At 34.2% G+C, this 15,487-nt stretch overlaps 2 protein-coding genes across 2 annotated transcripts; one reads left to right on the forward strand and one right to left on the reverse strand.

The window, feature by feature from the left end:
- The first annotated feature begins 4,513 nt into the window (after positions 1-4,513).
- Positions 4,514-7,432, forward strand: LOC145158863 (uncharacterized). The gene is made up of 8 exons (XM_079077727.1): positions 4,514-4,776; positions 5,486-5,973; positions 6,064-6,136; positions 6,430-6,510; positions 6,605-6,668; positions 6,754-6,841; positions 6,961-7,045; positions 7,164-7,432. Exons 1-8 carry the CDS (start codon positions 4,672-4,674, stop codon positions 7,197-7,199), a joined length of 1,020 nt encoding a protein of 339 aa, XP_078933853.1. The 5' UTR covers positions 4,514-4,671; the 3' UTR covers positions 7,200-7,432.
- Positions 7,433-8,915: 1,483 nt separating this feature from the next.
- LOC145158873 (pre-mRNA-processing factor 19-like) lies at positions 8,916-13,390 on the reverse strand. The gene is made up of 18 exons (XM_079077737.1): positions 13,188-13,390; positions 12,998-13,083; positions 12,601-12,672; positions 12,435-12,497; positions 12,249-12,335; positions 11,994-12,141; positions 11,773-11,897; positions 11,455-11,571; positions 11,261-11,356; positions 11,108-11,167; positions 10,889-10,963; positions 10,685-10,789; positions 10,005-10,121; positions 9,856-9,933; positions 9,659-9,755; positions 9,499-9,550; positions 9,322-9,392; positions 8,916-9,226 (listed from the first exon to the last, which is right to left on the reverse strand). Exons 1-18 carry the CDS (start codon positions 13,198-13,200, stop codon positions 9,099-9,101), a joined length of 1,590 nt encoding a protein of 529 aa, XP_078933863.1. The 5' UTR covers positions 13,201-13,390; the 3' UTR covers positions 8,916-9,098.
- Positions 13,391-15,487: the final 2,097 nt, after the last annotated feature.

A 15,487-nucleotide genomic window follows, 5' to 3' on the forward strand; every position in this document is an offset into this window, starting at 1 on the left:
CCCAAAACCTTCTCGAATAATACCTCTAGGACTCTTAAAAGACTAGAACGCCCCTAGCCTTGGCCTCTGAAATTCTATAACTGAGTAATTTAGAACAGGGCGTTACATATTCCCCCTAAAAACGTTTAAAAATCGTAAAAGCGTAGGGGTATGAACTCACCTCGAGTGAGTGGTTTGTATGAAGGATCGATAAGAGATGTTGAGTGTCAAATGAAGCCTCGAACACAATTGGATCCTAATTATCATGTAATAACACATATATGATTCAATTTAGGGTATTTCACGACTTAGACATGATAGGAAACCACCCTAAGGACTTGGAAACACTTGGACTAAGTGCTAGAATCAAATACGATTGAGTGAGGGAGGTGTACGGCCACCCTAGGGGTGTGTACGGCCATGAGTGTGCGGCCCATGAGTGTACGGTCGTACACTCATGATGAGATGCGCTTTTGAGGCGTTTCCAAGGTTCTAACTAGCATCCAAGGAGTGTTTTAGGTGCCATGCTTGGTTGAATGCAAGTTTGAAGCCTAAAATGTTCATCAAAGTGGGTGTATGACCCTAAGGTATGTGTGTGGCCGTACAAAGGGGTGTGCGACCGTACACTTTTCATGTTCATGTCCAAGTTGTCGACTTTAAGGTGCATCAAGGCTAAGATCATGTCCAACTAGAAGATAGGGGCCAAACTCTCACTTTGGAGAGCCTTTAAGGGGGTGTACGACCAACCTTACGAAGGTGTGCGGCCGTACTCCTTCAAAGGGTGGAGAACATGATGGAATTTGATGAACCAAGGCTTGAATCAAGAAGTCTTTCAAGTATAGCAAGCTAAAGGATGGAATACTCACGTTTTTGAAGCCTTGAAGAGTTCACGGTTGAAGAAACTTGAGAGAGAAGGGAGTAGTGTGCAGCCAAGATGAGAAAGGAATGAAGGAAGGGGATCTATTCTTATATATAGGGGTGAGTGTGCGGCCATAAGGGGGTGTACATGTGTACGACCATACACTCCTCCTAAAGGAGTGTATGGCCCGATTTGCTACTTTTACGACTTGATAACTCATCCCTAATCTCAACCTTGGTTGTACTCAAGCTTAGAACACTTAAACGAACCCTTAAACAATGCTAAAAGGTAACATAATCGAATTTAACATTGATATAATTGACTAATTGTACAAGATAGAAGTTCCGGGTTGTCACATAATCACACATAGGTCAAGATGCAAACTTGTTGCTCAAAAAGCTTCCCCACAAGGTGATGATTCTGGATCCAGGGTCTTTCCACCAAGCCAAACAACTTCAAGTTTCTCTTATTTCCTTCCCAAGGGCAACATGTGCACCAAAACCTTATAAGAGCTCAATAACACCATCAAGAGGTTACAAGATCGATTTAGGGTTTTGAGAGGGTGGGGGCTGACTTAGAAATGAAGGAAAGAGGCTAAAATTATGCTTATATAGGGTACAACCATGAAAAGTAGGGTTTTCAACCTGGCCCTTGTACGCTGGTACGCCCAGCGTACGAGGTCTCGCACCCCGACCCAATTTCGCACTTACGCTAAACGTCCTTCCAGCTACGCCTTGCGTAACCTCCCTCGCCTCGATACACCCTGCGTACCACCTTGGTACGCCCCATGTACTAGGGTTTTCCCCAAACCCTAAATCATCCGAAGATCATAAGTTTCTCGATACAACCCCGATTTCGACCATCCTTATATCTATTAAAAGGTATCGAGACGCTCTACACTATTATCAACTCATACCAGCCATAAGATATCCTGAACGAACATTCACTTTCCATAAAAGCGCGAGCTGACAAATTACCGAAATGCCCTTTGATTCCAAAATACAAACCGAATACCCAAAATATTTGAATTACATTATCCAACTCCAACTGGGTCCAAAACTCAATTCCTCAAGGATCCCGAAGCTTGCTAATACCAAATCCCTTATCACCATCCCCAACATGGGAATAATTCGAAACAAACAGTTTTAGGGTGACTCTATGGTGGTTGGTGGTGGTTTAACCAAGAAAGAAAAAGAATGGAGAGGTTTTGGGATATGGAAGTTGTGAATTGAGTGAGGATTGGAGTCTCCAATTCCTTCTATTTATAGCTAGGGATGTATGCACCCAAGCACTTGAGGCCATACCCTACTCCACACTTTGTAATCTTAGCAAATAGTGTACACAATGAAGTATGGGTGGAGGAAGGAAGAAGTGAGAAAAATAACATGGGCATAGGGGCTCCTAATCATGTACTATAAGATTTTCCATACGAACTCCGTTTTGGACGTTCTTTATATTTTCAGAAATAGGGGAACATGTACTATAAGATTTGAATGTTTGCTTTGCACATAACTACTTAATATGAATTTTCAGTTTTTTTTTTCAGATGCATTAACCAGTATTGTAGTTTGAGCTGTTTGATTCGTTTGACGGTTTACACATTTGAAAGTAAAGTATCATCTGCTATCTTATAATATTTGAAATGAACTCATTTATTTTACATTAGATGCGCTAAAACTCAATGAGTTAAATTACAAAGAGATTTAATGTATTTTAACCGTTCGCGGTCTATGACCTAAATTATGGGATGTCACACAATCTAAACAAGAGTTGAAGATCCCGTTTATATGGTTCCATCGTTATAAAGACAGTGGAGAACGAATATCATATGATAAAGTTATGAATTTTTAACGGACTTTAACAGTCTAAGTCTGTTAAAAATATAGCTTTATAACTAAATTCAAAATTAGCCGATGGAGTCTAAATGAAAGTTGTAGATCTCGTCGAGAGTTTTTCGGGGATATAAAAAACGTCAAAAACGAAGCTCGTATGAAGAAGCTACGACATTTTGAAAATTTGGAAATCCGCGCGTATTGATGACGCACTCTCCAGAGGCGACACATGGCAAGTCGGCCGCTCCCCTCCTCGAAGAGACGCGGTGACATGGCACCACACGGTTGCGAAACGTGACACCACACAAAGACGACACATGGCATGTTCTAGAAGGGCCTTGGGTGGCCCATTCTAATCGCAACATGTGGCAGGCAAGCGTAGGAGCCAGCACAGCCCTGGTGTGTGGCGCGTCTTGCTGTTGCCTATATATAGCCTTCTGAAATTCACTTATCCCACACCAACTTCACTCTTATTTCTCTCTAGATCGTTTTTCGGCTATAGGACCGACTTTTTTTTTTTGGAGTTTCTTATTTTAGCGAGGCTCTACTAGATTTAAAATTCCAATGAATAGAAGCTTTCGATTTCAGAGTCCTGTCGGCGTATTTTTCTCGAGTTTCGCTAAAACCTTTGTAAGTTAAGCTACATTTATCGCTTTCAGTGTAACTTATATTTATGGTCATAAGTCGTTATTATGAACCTATAAATACGATTTATCAGTAATTCCATGTCGTTATACCGATTGATCAACTTACGGGAGCGCTCACCTTCCAACATTATCTGGCACCCGCGCCTGGTGCTCGTCGGGCGCTCTTGCCCAACTCCTTACTAGATGGGCCTAAGTTGGGATGGCCCAAGGCCTGACCTAACTCTCCCTTGACTTAATTGTCCCCCATAAATAAAACATAATCTCCTCCATAGAGAGGGAGCTTCCTTTGGGACCTTTCCCTAGGACCTCTTTCACCCTCAGACATCTCCCACCTTGGGAGACCAACCTCCATGGCCAAACACACATACCCTACACACCAAGATGGTTCTCTCTAGCTAGGGAGAACCATCTCATCTCTACCAACCGATCTAACTTGATTGTCGAAGCTTGCTCCCGGGGCACTGTCTCTGGGGCAACGCTAACGACTTTGCTGTGATGGCAGCTTAGGTATCTCGTTGGAAAACTCGCTGACGGCACCACCTTCAGATCTCCGATCCGGATCCAACACAGAAGACCCGACGGCCTGAGCTCATGTCGCAACAATCACCAATAAAAAGAGCGTCATCCGCATACATAAGATGAGATAGAATAGGACCATCTTTAGGAAGAGCAATACCATGGAACAAATGTTGACGACAAGCTTCACTCATAGCAATATTAAAGCCCTCCATGGCAAGAATGAGAGGAAAGTGGAGATTGAATCTCCTTGCCTCACACCTCTTTGGATCGCAAATTCTCTCGAAGCGGAACGATTCACCAAAATAGAAGCTCTTCCAGATGAAAGACAACCTTTAATCAACCCTCTCTATTTAGAGCTAAAATTCATTTGTTCCATAACTGAATTCAAAAAACCCCAATGAAAAATATCAAAAGCTTTGTTAAAATCTATCTTAAAAATCAGATTTAATGTTTGAAAGGACCAACCATAAAAAAAAATATAACAAATGGACCAATCTAAGAAGAATGGAGGGATGCCCGGTGAGTCGGTGACCACTCCACCACCGTAAACATGGAGTGCATTGCAATAAGTACCTTGGCGTACATGTAAATTCAGCTTGAGAAAAAAGAATGACCAAAATATCGCTTTTCCATTTTCTTTTTATTTTTTTAATTGACAGCTGGCATGCCTCTGGTCTCCTTTTGCTGTTCACCGACGAAACACAATTCTTCCCTTTTCACCCTGAATCATCGCCACCTACATTCTCTCCGTTTCTAGGGTTTCAAAATCTCCATTAACAATCATAATCATAATCACATCTATCTCTTTCTCTCTCTCTTTCCCCTCTCTTCCGCAATGCATTCATGGAAAGACAGAGTTACAGACAAGCTGACAAATCTTTTCTCTGATTCTCCATCTTCACCTTCATCACCTTCCATTGATTCTCCTCAACCTCATACGGTACCTTGTTTCTTATTTGTATCATATCCTCACGCTACATAAATGTGTGCATTGTTTGGATTCCGATTTTGGTACTAGAAAGCTGTAATCCGTATCGACTTTTTTTATTTAATTGATTTTATGGAATAGGAGATGGATGATCTTCCTATTCGTTTTTTAAATTCTGTGAACCTGGTGTTAGGTTTATAAAGTAGATCGATTTGGTTTAGAAATTGGTGAGTTTGTTCAACTGTTGTTAGCTAATGATGCCATTGTTATTGTTATTTGGGAAAGTGGATGTCCAATAACAGAGATTGTCGATTTGAGATCTTGAATCACTTTATACAGACAAGAAGAACAGATTGTCATTTTGAGGTTTTGTGTTTCACGCGATTGAAATTGAGGGGAGATCTGTGATGAAGTGTACATTGATACACCTTTAGATTTTCAAGGATAATTGTGATCAGTGAACTTTTTTCAACATCTGCTTATCAATCGAATTTTAACTTAACATGCATAATCTACTATAATTATATTTTTAATCATCTAAACGAACCATTACAGATTCTGTTTAAACATTCATATTCCTTGATTAGAGTCTCAAACAGTTAAGTTCCAAATGGTGACTTGACTACCTATTGATGATAGTTCTTTTACATTTTCTTAGCTCTTGTTTCAATACAATCCATCTGCCATAGTTGATTTGTAACATGTGATTATTAATATGTAGGCCAGATCACACTCAAAAGATGGAAATTACTTCTCATCTGTTCTTACATTCATGCGTCCCTCAAGTGATTCTCCTTCAAACAACCATGGAAATAACCTTAGGCCAATTCAATCACTTCCAACAAGATGGAAAAGCAAAGATATTTCATGGCAACACATACCCTTAGATCCCTACGATGAGGATGATGAAGAAGATGAAGATGAATTCAATCCTCACGAACAAAGTGGTCAACAAAGTCAAAGCAAAAAAACCGAAAGCAGGGAAGTAATAATATCAAATGGTAGAGTTGAAGAAAATGGAGACCAAGGATCTTCAAGGAGCAGCAGTAGCAGCTCTGAATTTGAAGATGCAACTGAACCAAATACTCCAATGAAAGCTATCATTGACTTTTCCCTTGATTCATTTTTTATTAATCAAGATTTATACCAATTCTTTCAGTCTTCCCTTCCTAATTTAGTCAAAGGCTGCAGATGGGTCATGCTGTATAGGTAATAATATCCTCTTAATCTTTACAAAATTTTCCTTTTTTTTAATTCTTTTTAAATTTGTATTTACTTTTTGTTTCCAATCAAGGGCAGTACTGTGAGACATGGCATATCACTTCGCACACTTATTCGGAAAAGCTCTGATCTTTCTGGCCCTTGTTTGCTGGTAAGCTTAAGGGCATTAACGTCTTTTTCCACATATGAGAGATCAAGACCGAATCCATATCCCACCTTTTTGGATCTAACAAAAAATTGTAACTTTTAAGGGTAATTTTCAATGATGAGGATTAGGAGGGCATTCACGTCTTTTCATGTCCAGGGCAAAAAAGTAACTTTTGTCCTAATGACATCTGTCACTGTCCTTGTCCCTGTCCCACCAAAAAAGTGTGACTTTTGTATCAGTTATATGAGTCTCTCTGTCCAATGCATGTCAAACACAGTATGTTTTTATGTATCCAGATAACTGGAGATCCTAAAGGTGCCATATTTGGTGGGCTGCTAAATTGTCCTTTGACACCTACTTCCAAGACGAAATATCAAGTAAGTTAAAGCAGCTTCATATATTTATTATTTAATTTTTTTGTTATAATTTATTTCATTTTTTTAAAACATTGAATGGTAATTGTGGTGACAGGGGACATATGAAACTTTTGTTTTCACAACATTATATGGTGCACCAAGGCTGTTTAGACCAACTGGTAAGCATTTTATTTTATCCTGTTTATTTCTAGAAGTTTAATTAAAGTGACCATTTTGCCCTTGTATATTTTTTATTTTGAAAAGGGGCAAACCGGTACTTTTACATGTGTCTAAACGACATGCTAGCAATTGGAGGAGGTGGAAATTTTGCATTATGCTTGGATGAAGATTTGTAAGTTCTTTCTTTCTTTTTTTTTTTTTTTTTTTTTTAAATTATACTAATAATGTCTTTTCTACAATTTTCCTTTATGATGATTAATTATTATTTTTTTGTCCTGATTATGTAAAAAGGTTACATGGAACAAGTGGAAGTAGTGATACATTTGGAAATCAATGTTTGGCTCATGATGAAGCATTTGCTTTAAAAAATGTTGAGGTAATTAATTTTGATTTCATTTTCTCGTTTTTTTTAGAACAATTGTGTTATGTTAAAAAAAAAAAAAAAAAGTTTGTTACTTGTTTATGACATTAACTGTTTTGTTGTTTTTGTGTAGTTGTGGGGATTTGCGCATTCTTCTCGGTATCCTTGAATTAAAATGATTTGACTCGTTAAAAAGTCATGAATTTGTGTCCTGAAAATTAAATTATAGACGGGATGTAATTATCTACATTTTTTTTTATTAGTATTATAGTTGTTTTGTAATGTGTTTTGAGTTTCATTTATTTTAATTATTTATTTATACACCGAGGAATCAGAGGAAAAGAATGTTTATGTAAGGTTTTATATATATAATGAAATCAGTGGAGAATATGATTTTTTTTATTTTGTTAATTTCTATTCATTATATAAAAATTACAGTATGGCAGGTTTTGTTTATGCAAACTCTTAATGACATTTTCAAAAACTTTTCATGATTTTAGTTGAGCTATAATATTTCTTTTACTGAAAGATATTAAAAAGTCTTATCACTTTATTAGGGTTTTAATAAGTTTTTACCATATATCTTTTTATTTTTATTTGTGTACACAAGTTTATTTATTATAATTTAAAAAATATATGTATAGTATAGACTATAGAGCTAAAAACTATGTATAAATTATGTTTCTGAATATCAGTCGGATATAATTAATTGTAAAATATAATGCCTATTTAGTTATTTTATTTATTCTATTATCTTATCTGTTATATTACATGGTCATTCGATTCAAACAAACAAACATACCACTACATGTGAGGTTCACGAAATCTAAAGAAATTGGAATGTGAAAATCCATTTAATTACTTGCCACCAAATAAATAACTTAAAACTCGGTCAAAATCCTTCAAATTCAACACATGATAGAATTTCATTGTCTTATTGCTAAAACCATTTTCAATCCTAACCTTAGCTTTAAGCCTCTTACACTAAACTCATAGAAAGTGTAAAAGATAGAGTCCAACCCATAACATTATATTTACTTATTTAGCACCAAAAGAATTTTTAGGTATATTACTTTTTATCTAAATTTTATAATTTTTACAAAACAACCCTTATATTTATTAAATTTTTATAAACTTAGACCCACATTTTTTTTATTACAACAGTTTTATAAGTTGTATGATAAGAGATTTATAACCAAAGTAAGTTATTTGTATATAACTAATTATGCATTATTAAAACAACCATTTTATTAAATAAAAGAAAATTACACATTTAAATATAGATTACACATACATTTGAAAAATATTAATTATATTCAAACAAATACCAGACATTTTCGCATTGAAATGGTTTTTCTTTAAATGGTCAATTAAACGATCTCATAGATGGAAATGAACTTTTTTCTTTTGATGCGTCTTATATTGAAAAGAAATTGTTGAAACCGATTACTATTATAAATCATTGTTTTCACATTTGTGGATAACACTTGTCTCACAACTTCAATTGGTCTGTCAAAATCATGTTCAATATCAATTATCATATTATTTAAAATAATACACCTAATCGTTATCTCAATTAAACGAGAGTACCTTGACAATTGGAAAACGTGAGTGAAAAACTCCAAAGTATCTTCCACTTCCTTTTGAGATGCTTCTTGATCATGAAGGGAAATACTAGGGCTGTAATCTTATATTTGAACTATTTTATTCTTATTGGATTAATAATACACATCAACTATGTGATTTAAATATGTATTGCTTTTTAAGTTGTTATAACATAATAACACAAGCAACAATATTAAAGTATAAGCTATAATTATACAAACAATTAACTAAAAATAAATAAGTCGGAGGTTAAAGGGCCAAAAACATTCCACAAGTTAAATTTTGTTAAAAAAAAAGCCTCCGTTTTGCATATAAAACTCAATTCTTACATGACTTCAAAATTCTAAACACAAATAATCTGTCTCATTAAATAAAAAAATCCAGAGACATTTTTAAAATGCTACACCTGAATAAAATACAAAATGACCCACTTAGATAAACAAACAACAATCATATCACTTTTTCAAGATTCGGCTTCCATTGCAGCATCATTTTCTTCTCCAGGCAAACCAAACAACCGAAGGTTTCTATCCATTGACCCAACCGCTATGTATTTTGCATCAGGACCAAACTTTACACTGTTTATCTTACCTGCCATTTACATTTTATAATTTAATTTTACATTAAAAAAATAAACCCACCAAATTAATATTTAAAAAAAAAAAAAAAAAAAGAATGAATGAAACCTGTGCCGGACAAATCAGGGAATGTTTTAATACAATTCCATTCTGACTTCACATTCGCAACTTGATAAACCCTGTAGTAAGTACAACACCACATACACAGATACAGTAATGTTAATTACTATTGTAAATGACCAAAATACCCTTTCCTCTATAATCATCCAACATGTAAGTAAGTACCTTATGTCTGAACCTCCTATTGCCAGATAACTTCCACTATGATCAAATTCCACTGTTAAAAAAAAACATTACAATGTCATCAGACACTTTATAAAGCTCAAAACAAATTCCATATGCGTCGTAAAATGACCAATTTACCCTTTCAAATATTTTTAATTACCAGATTGTGTTGGAGTGTTCTCGTCATAGGGTGTAAAAGTCCTGAAGTTTCTCAGTTTACGAAGATCCCACAGCTTAACACCATCATGAGCAGCAGTCTGAATTTATAAATAAATAAATAAATAAAATTTGCTAAATCATTTAAAGCTAAAACAACAGTGTGTGTATCCATGAGGTTCTTTTTTGAAAAACACTTACAGCAAGGAAGTAACCGTTTTCTGAAAAGGATATTGCAGTAACTGCCCCAACATGACCATCAAACCTCGCAACATTTGCCTACAAAAAAACAAAAATATGATATAAGATACAGAAAAAACAATGAACCAGGGGCAGTTTTGGAAATTTACCTGACTCTTCACATCCCAGATTTTAACAATTGATCCAGAAGTGCCAGTTCCTAGAATGAGACCATCAGGATGAAAAGCTGCAGATGTGTAGCCCTCGGATACAGATGAATCTTCAACCTTCAAATTAATTGCAAAAAATCTTGCTTCAGAAGATACATAAAAAAAAATGTTATAAAAAAACAGAGGAAATTCACTATATGATAAATTGTTACAATCACATAGACTAATCTCTCAAGCCACCACAAATTACACTTACACTCTTCAAAGATTTTATTCACCTTTACACTACACTATAAAACAAGAAAAAAGATGGAAATAATAAAATGGTTGTTTAAACTTTAAATATAAAACATTTTTCAGTTTCAGTCCTTATTTCAAGGTTTCATATTTTGGTTTTAAATAAGTAACCAAAATCGATATGTAAACACTGAAATAAGAACCAAAATTGAAAAAGGTTTTAAATTTAAAGCAAACATGGTAAAAGTCAGAAAGTGTAGGGACCATTTTTGTAATATACTCTAAAGTCTATTTTGAAATTTGGAGAATTTGAAAACCAAAACATTAGAGTCCTTTTATATGCATAGAGCCCACTCTATGTATTCTAAACTACTAGTCCTATCATCTAAGCCAATAAATATCACATTTTTTATAATAAAAAATAAAAAAATAAAAATAAAAACCTGTGCAAGGCATAATCCGGATGACAGCTCGTAGAAGCACCAGGAATTGTCTAAAGAGGCTGTTACAAAATAGTTATTTGTAGCATGTACAGTCACAGCTTGCACCTAAGAAACAAATAAATTTTATTATTTTTCATAAAGTAGAATCAAAATGCTAAATTTTAAATAATGCTAAATTTTAAGTAAAATGAAATAATTTATTACCTCAGCTGTATGATCCTTTAAGACATGCTTACAATCATAGTTTCCATTCTCAGACCCTTGCCACACTCTTACTGTCTGCAAATAAAAAAAAAACAAGTAACTTTAATTTCAATGCAAATTTTATTTATTATAATGTGTTTATGTTATATAAACAGACAAAAAAAAGTTTATAAAAACAAGGTCTCAAGAAGGAAAATGAAGAAAAAGATTAAAACTTACTTTATCAGCTGAACCAGTAACAACCAACTCACCATCGGACACAAACTTGACACTTGTGACCTAAAAAAGGGATAATAAAAGTTTTTTAAAAAAAGGTAGAAACATAAAAACATGAAATCAAAATTACTTGTTTTACCAAATAGTGAAAAACACCTTCTTGGAGTGGCCACTGAGTGTAGATACAATTTCCCCTGAAGATCGATTAAAGACTACAGCATTCATATCAACTCCACCAGTAGCAATAAGATCCTGAGATGTGCAAAACAGATCTTTCTTAAAAACCCAAAATAAAAAGATCAAGAACAAATGTGGAAATGCAGTTGGAATTACAAATATGAAATATCTACCTTTGATTGATGGATGTCAATAGATAAAATTCCAGCTTTGTTTGTTTTGTGAAGAGGGTAACTATTGAGCTGTGTATACCTCTCAATAGCATCCAATGGAACCAATGTGGGAGGAATCTGAAGGAAAAAAAAAATGTAAAATGATATTTGAGTTTTTAAAAATGTTAACTTGTTTATTGTAAATATATAATAGGATTCCATTTGGCAAACAAACATGCCATACAATGGAATCTTGAAGTCCAATTCGGTCGGAATGCAAAAATCAAACAAGCCATGGAATGGAACCTTGAATTCCAGTTCTTTCAGAATCCATGATACCTGTCTTTTCTTCCTTTGCTGTGAAAGTGCAGCATTGCAGTCTGTTAATTCGGTAATGATACTGGAAGAAATTCCAGGGCGGAATTTCTTACCATCAGGACCAAACTCATCATCCTCAGTAGCAGCTGTTAAAACCAAAAATTTGAAAAAAAATATAAGTCACAAAAGAACAAAATCAAGAAAGATTAAAGACCTCTGAATAAAGAACAGAAAACAAAAACCTCTTTTCCCATTGCTTATAGCATAAGCATTTGATGAGACTGCTGTTGTTGCTGGCATTGGTGCTTGTCTTTCTAAACTTGACAACATTGTCCTTGCTTCATCAAGTTCTTTCTTTAATCTTGCAATCACCCGACAAGCTGAATCATGCTGACATTACAGAAATAATATAAACATGAGCTTGGAAAATGAACAATTTGAACATTGAAAGATAAAACAAGGTTTGAAATTGGGAACAAGTAAGTTGTTTGTGGTACCTGGTATAAACAATGACTAAGCTCTTGCCTTGTTGTATGTAATTGTTGCTCTGATGCAAAAGCAGATAACACCAAAGCATCCCATTCCTGAAGTAAAAGGAGTAGCAAACATATGAGAGCTAAGTTTATAACATAATTCAGATGATTAAGAACAAGATTGTTAATAGAACAAGGTAGAACACATACATTCTGGAACATTCCAAGCATTCCAGGAATACTTGCAGCCTGCACTGGTCTAGGTTTCACTATCTGCATGCATTTTTCATAAAAGTTATAAGCTTCAACATGTAAAGATTGAGATGTAAAATGTGGAAATATAAGATTAAGCAACAAAAGTTTACGAAATGCAAACCTTGCCAGTTTTTATTGGAACAAGATCATCCGTAGTTAGGGTTTCCCCGGTCACTGGACATTTTCCATAGTCCTAATCAAAATCAAATAAAGTCAAATACATATTAGAACCAGTAGAATGACGGTAGTTAAACTTGGTATGGTTTCTTTGACAAATTAACCCTATTTGAAGTGTTTATCATAAATTCTACTATGTTCCATAAAAGTCACACTCTGTCGACGAACTTGGACATCGAAGTCGATTTGTAGTTATATTTTGGTATGAATGGTGATGTTATTGTGCTATAATTACTCTCAAACTTCTGTAATTTCTTGAATTTTAGGTAACGCCGGAATAAAACTAAAGGAAAATTCACGATAACTAAGAAGATAAACCCTAGCAAAGAAAGTGAACTCACCAGTATGTGTCTTTCGATCAATCGCTTCTCGAAAAGTAGTCCGGATGACTTAGAAACAACAGGTTCTTCCGGCACCTCGCCGGAAACTGTGAAAGTAGCATAGAACAGCAAAAGGTAAAACAGATCAGGTCAACAGAAACTAAATAATGAATGATGTATAGAAAACGAGGTAGGAAGAGAGAGACGTTACTTGAACAAATCATTGTGGAATGAGAGCTAGGGTTTAACAGTCGACGGTGGCCGCAGTGGAGGAGTGAAGATGAGGGAGTAGATGGATCGGGTTGAATGGATTTTCTTGTGATATTTAGGAGGTATCGGTAAATCGAGTGAGGAAACCCTAAAAGGTTTTGTAGCCGATTGCTGGTCAATATTTGAACCCTTTGCTTGGTTCGATATTACAAAACTTGAGGTTGATATAAAAAGACAATTTCAAGTTAATTTATAAGGTAAATTAAGCGGTTAGATTTTTGTGTGTAATACAATATATATATATATATATATATATATATATATATATATATTTAAATATAATAATAACGTTGTTAATTTTTATATAATAATTTTTATATTAATTTGATATAAAACATTGATTATAATATAATTTTAAACGTAATAATATTAATTACATGAAACTTCAAACATTGTTTTTGATATTATATGTAATAATATAATTTTTCTATAATATTACTCTTAATTATTGTTGTTATAAGTTATTTTAAGTTATTTATTTATAAACAGTTATAAAAATAATTTTATAAATCTTATTAGTTAATTTATGATTATAATTCAGATTTTGGATTTAGCACTGTAACTTATAATGTTTAACTATTTACAAAATAATCTTTGGATTTTCTTTTAAGTTTAACTGAAACTTTGATTTAAATTAATCCTTTCCTGTTATATTTAAATTAATGATTTAATTATTTTATACAAAATATTCAAAAGTTGAGACTTTAAAATGACAATGATTCGCATAGAGCTATATACTCAAACTAATAAGTTAAGTATAATATGTTAAAAGTTTAAGATATAATTTTATAAGAAAAAGTAAAAAAAGTTATTTTAATATTGAATTTTAGTTAATTTAGTATTACAATTTAAGTTTTGCACTTATTTAACATTATTAACCAATTTATAATCATTATTAAAAAAAAATTATGAAAGTTTCAAATACATATGATCAAAAGGAAAAATGTATATTTTATTATATATAAGTTTAGATATAGATTTTTTCAACCATATTTTGTGACTAATAATTTAATATATTAAATACATAAAGTAAAAATCAAAACATATTTTTAAGGCGGATTAAAGTGTCATTAAATAAGAATTTTTATATAGCACATCAAATATTAAAAAAAAGAATAATCAAAGAATGGTACTTTATGAAATATATCAAACACGTAAGATAAATGCATGTCTAATTATCAGAGAAAAAAACTTTGCAACGTCTCAAAAATATCGAGTAGAAAATTTAATTTTAATCTAACAAAATCATTCATTCATTACTATTAATAAATAATCGAATATAAAGTATTCTCAAAACATCAAGTGAATCATAAAAGATAGTGTGGCATAAAACTCTGGGGGATACAATGTAACGTCCAAAAATTTCACGCCAAATTCAAACTTTTTAAATCACAAATAAAAGTCAAATAGTATTGTTTACAAAATGTTTTCAAATCAATATCCATCAGAGTGTCCCAAAATCATAACATAAGGATGAGGAGCGGTACGGTCACGCCTTCGCCTTGCCACGATCTCCTGAAGTACCTGAAACAATAAACTGAAAACTGTAAGCCCGAGGGCTTAGTGAGCTACCCCCAAAATACCAATACCACACTGACAATACCATATCAGTAACAATCAATCAATCAATCATGCATACTGGGCCATCGGCCTGACTGGTCCGCCCTACCGGGCCTACAGTCTATCTGAATATATTCATGCATACTGGGCCATCGGCCTGACTGGACCGCCCTACCGGGCCTACAGTCTATCTGAATCTATCCCGAGCCTTCGGCATGACTGGTCCGCCTCGTGGGCCTGCAGTCTCCCCGGACCGCTCATAGGGTATGTTGGCCTTCAGCACAAAGCAGGACCACCTCAACCCAACCAATAAGCAAATAACCAAGTTCGCATAACTATCATATATTGACATATACAAACATCAAACATATCTGTCATATTGATCATCAACCATAGAATCCTCTCATAACTAGAGTACCGACCTAACAGGTCACTAACATATCAATCCTTACGGATCATAAAGCATAACATACTGTCTACCCTGATTCCGATCTAGCAGACCAAACCATATGTAGCATACCATAACAATAACAACTAAAAGGGTCGGCCTTGGTGCCGTAGACCCTATCGATATAGTGAGGGTAACTCACCTCGCAGATGCCGACTCGAAAGGTAAACTCCAATTCTCGGATCACTTGACACAGGCTCCACCACCTATGACCATAGTACAATATACTCATA

The sequence above is a fragment of the Lactuca virosa genome, chromosome 1 (genome assembly GCF_052849685.1).
Source record: "Lactuca virosa cultivar CGN04683 chromosome 1, Lactuca_virosa_CGN04683_v6, whole genome shotgun sequence".
Taxonomy (NCBI): Eukaryota; Viridiplantae; Streptophyta; class Magnoliopsida; order Asterales; family Asteraceae; genus Lactuca; species Lactuca virosa.

Coding starts and splice junctions, on each gene's coding strand:
- LOC145158863 (XM_079077727.1), top strand. CDS start 4,672: ATGCATTCATGGAAAGACAGAGTTACAGACAAGCTGACAAATCTTTTC. Junction 4,777..5,485: donor ATTCTCCTCAACCTCATACG/GTACCTTGTTTC, acceptor ATTAATATGTAG/GCCAGATCACACTCAAAAGA. Junction 6,669..6,753: donor AAGGCTGTTTAGACCAACTG/GTAAGCATTTTA, acceptor TATTTTGAAAAG/GGGCAAACCGGTACTTTTAC.
- LOC145158873 (XM_079077737.1), bottom strand. Junction 12,336..12,434: donor TGCTTGGAATGTTCCAGAAT/GTATGTGTTCTA, acceptor CTTTTACTTCAG/GAATGGGATGCTTTGGTGTT. Junction 9,934..10,004: donor TCTGGGATGTGAAGAGTCAG/GTAAATTTCCAA, acceptor GTTTTTTTGTAG/GCAAATGTTGCGAGGTTTGA.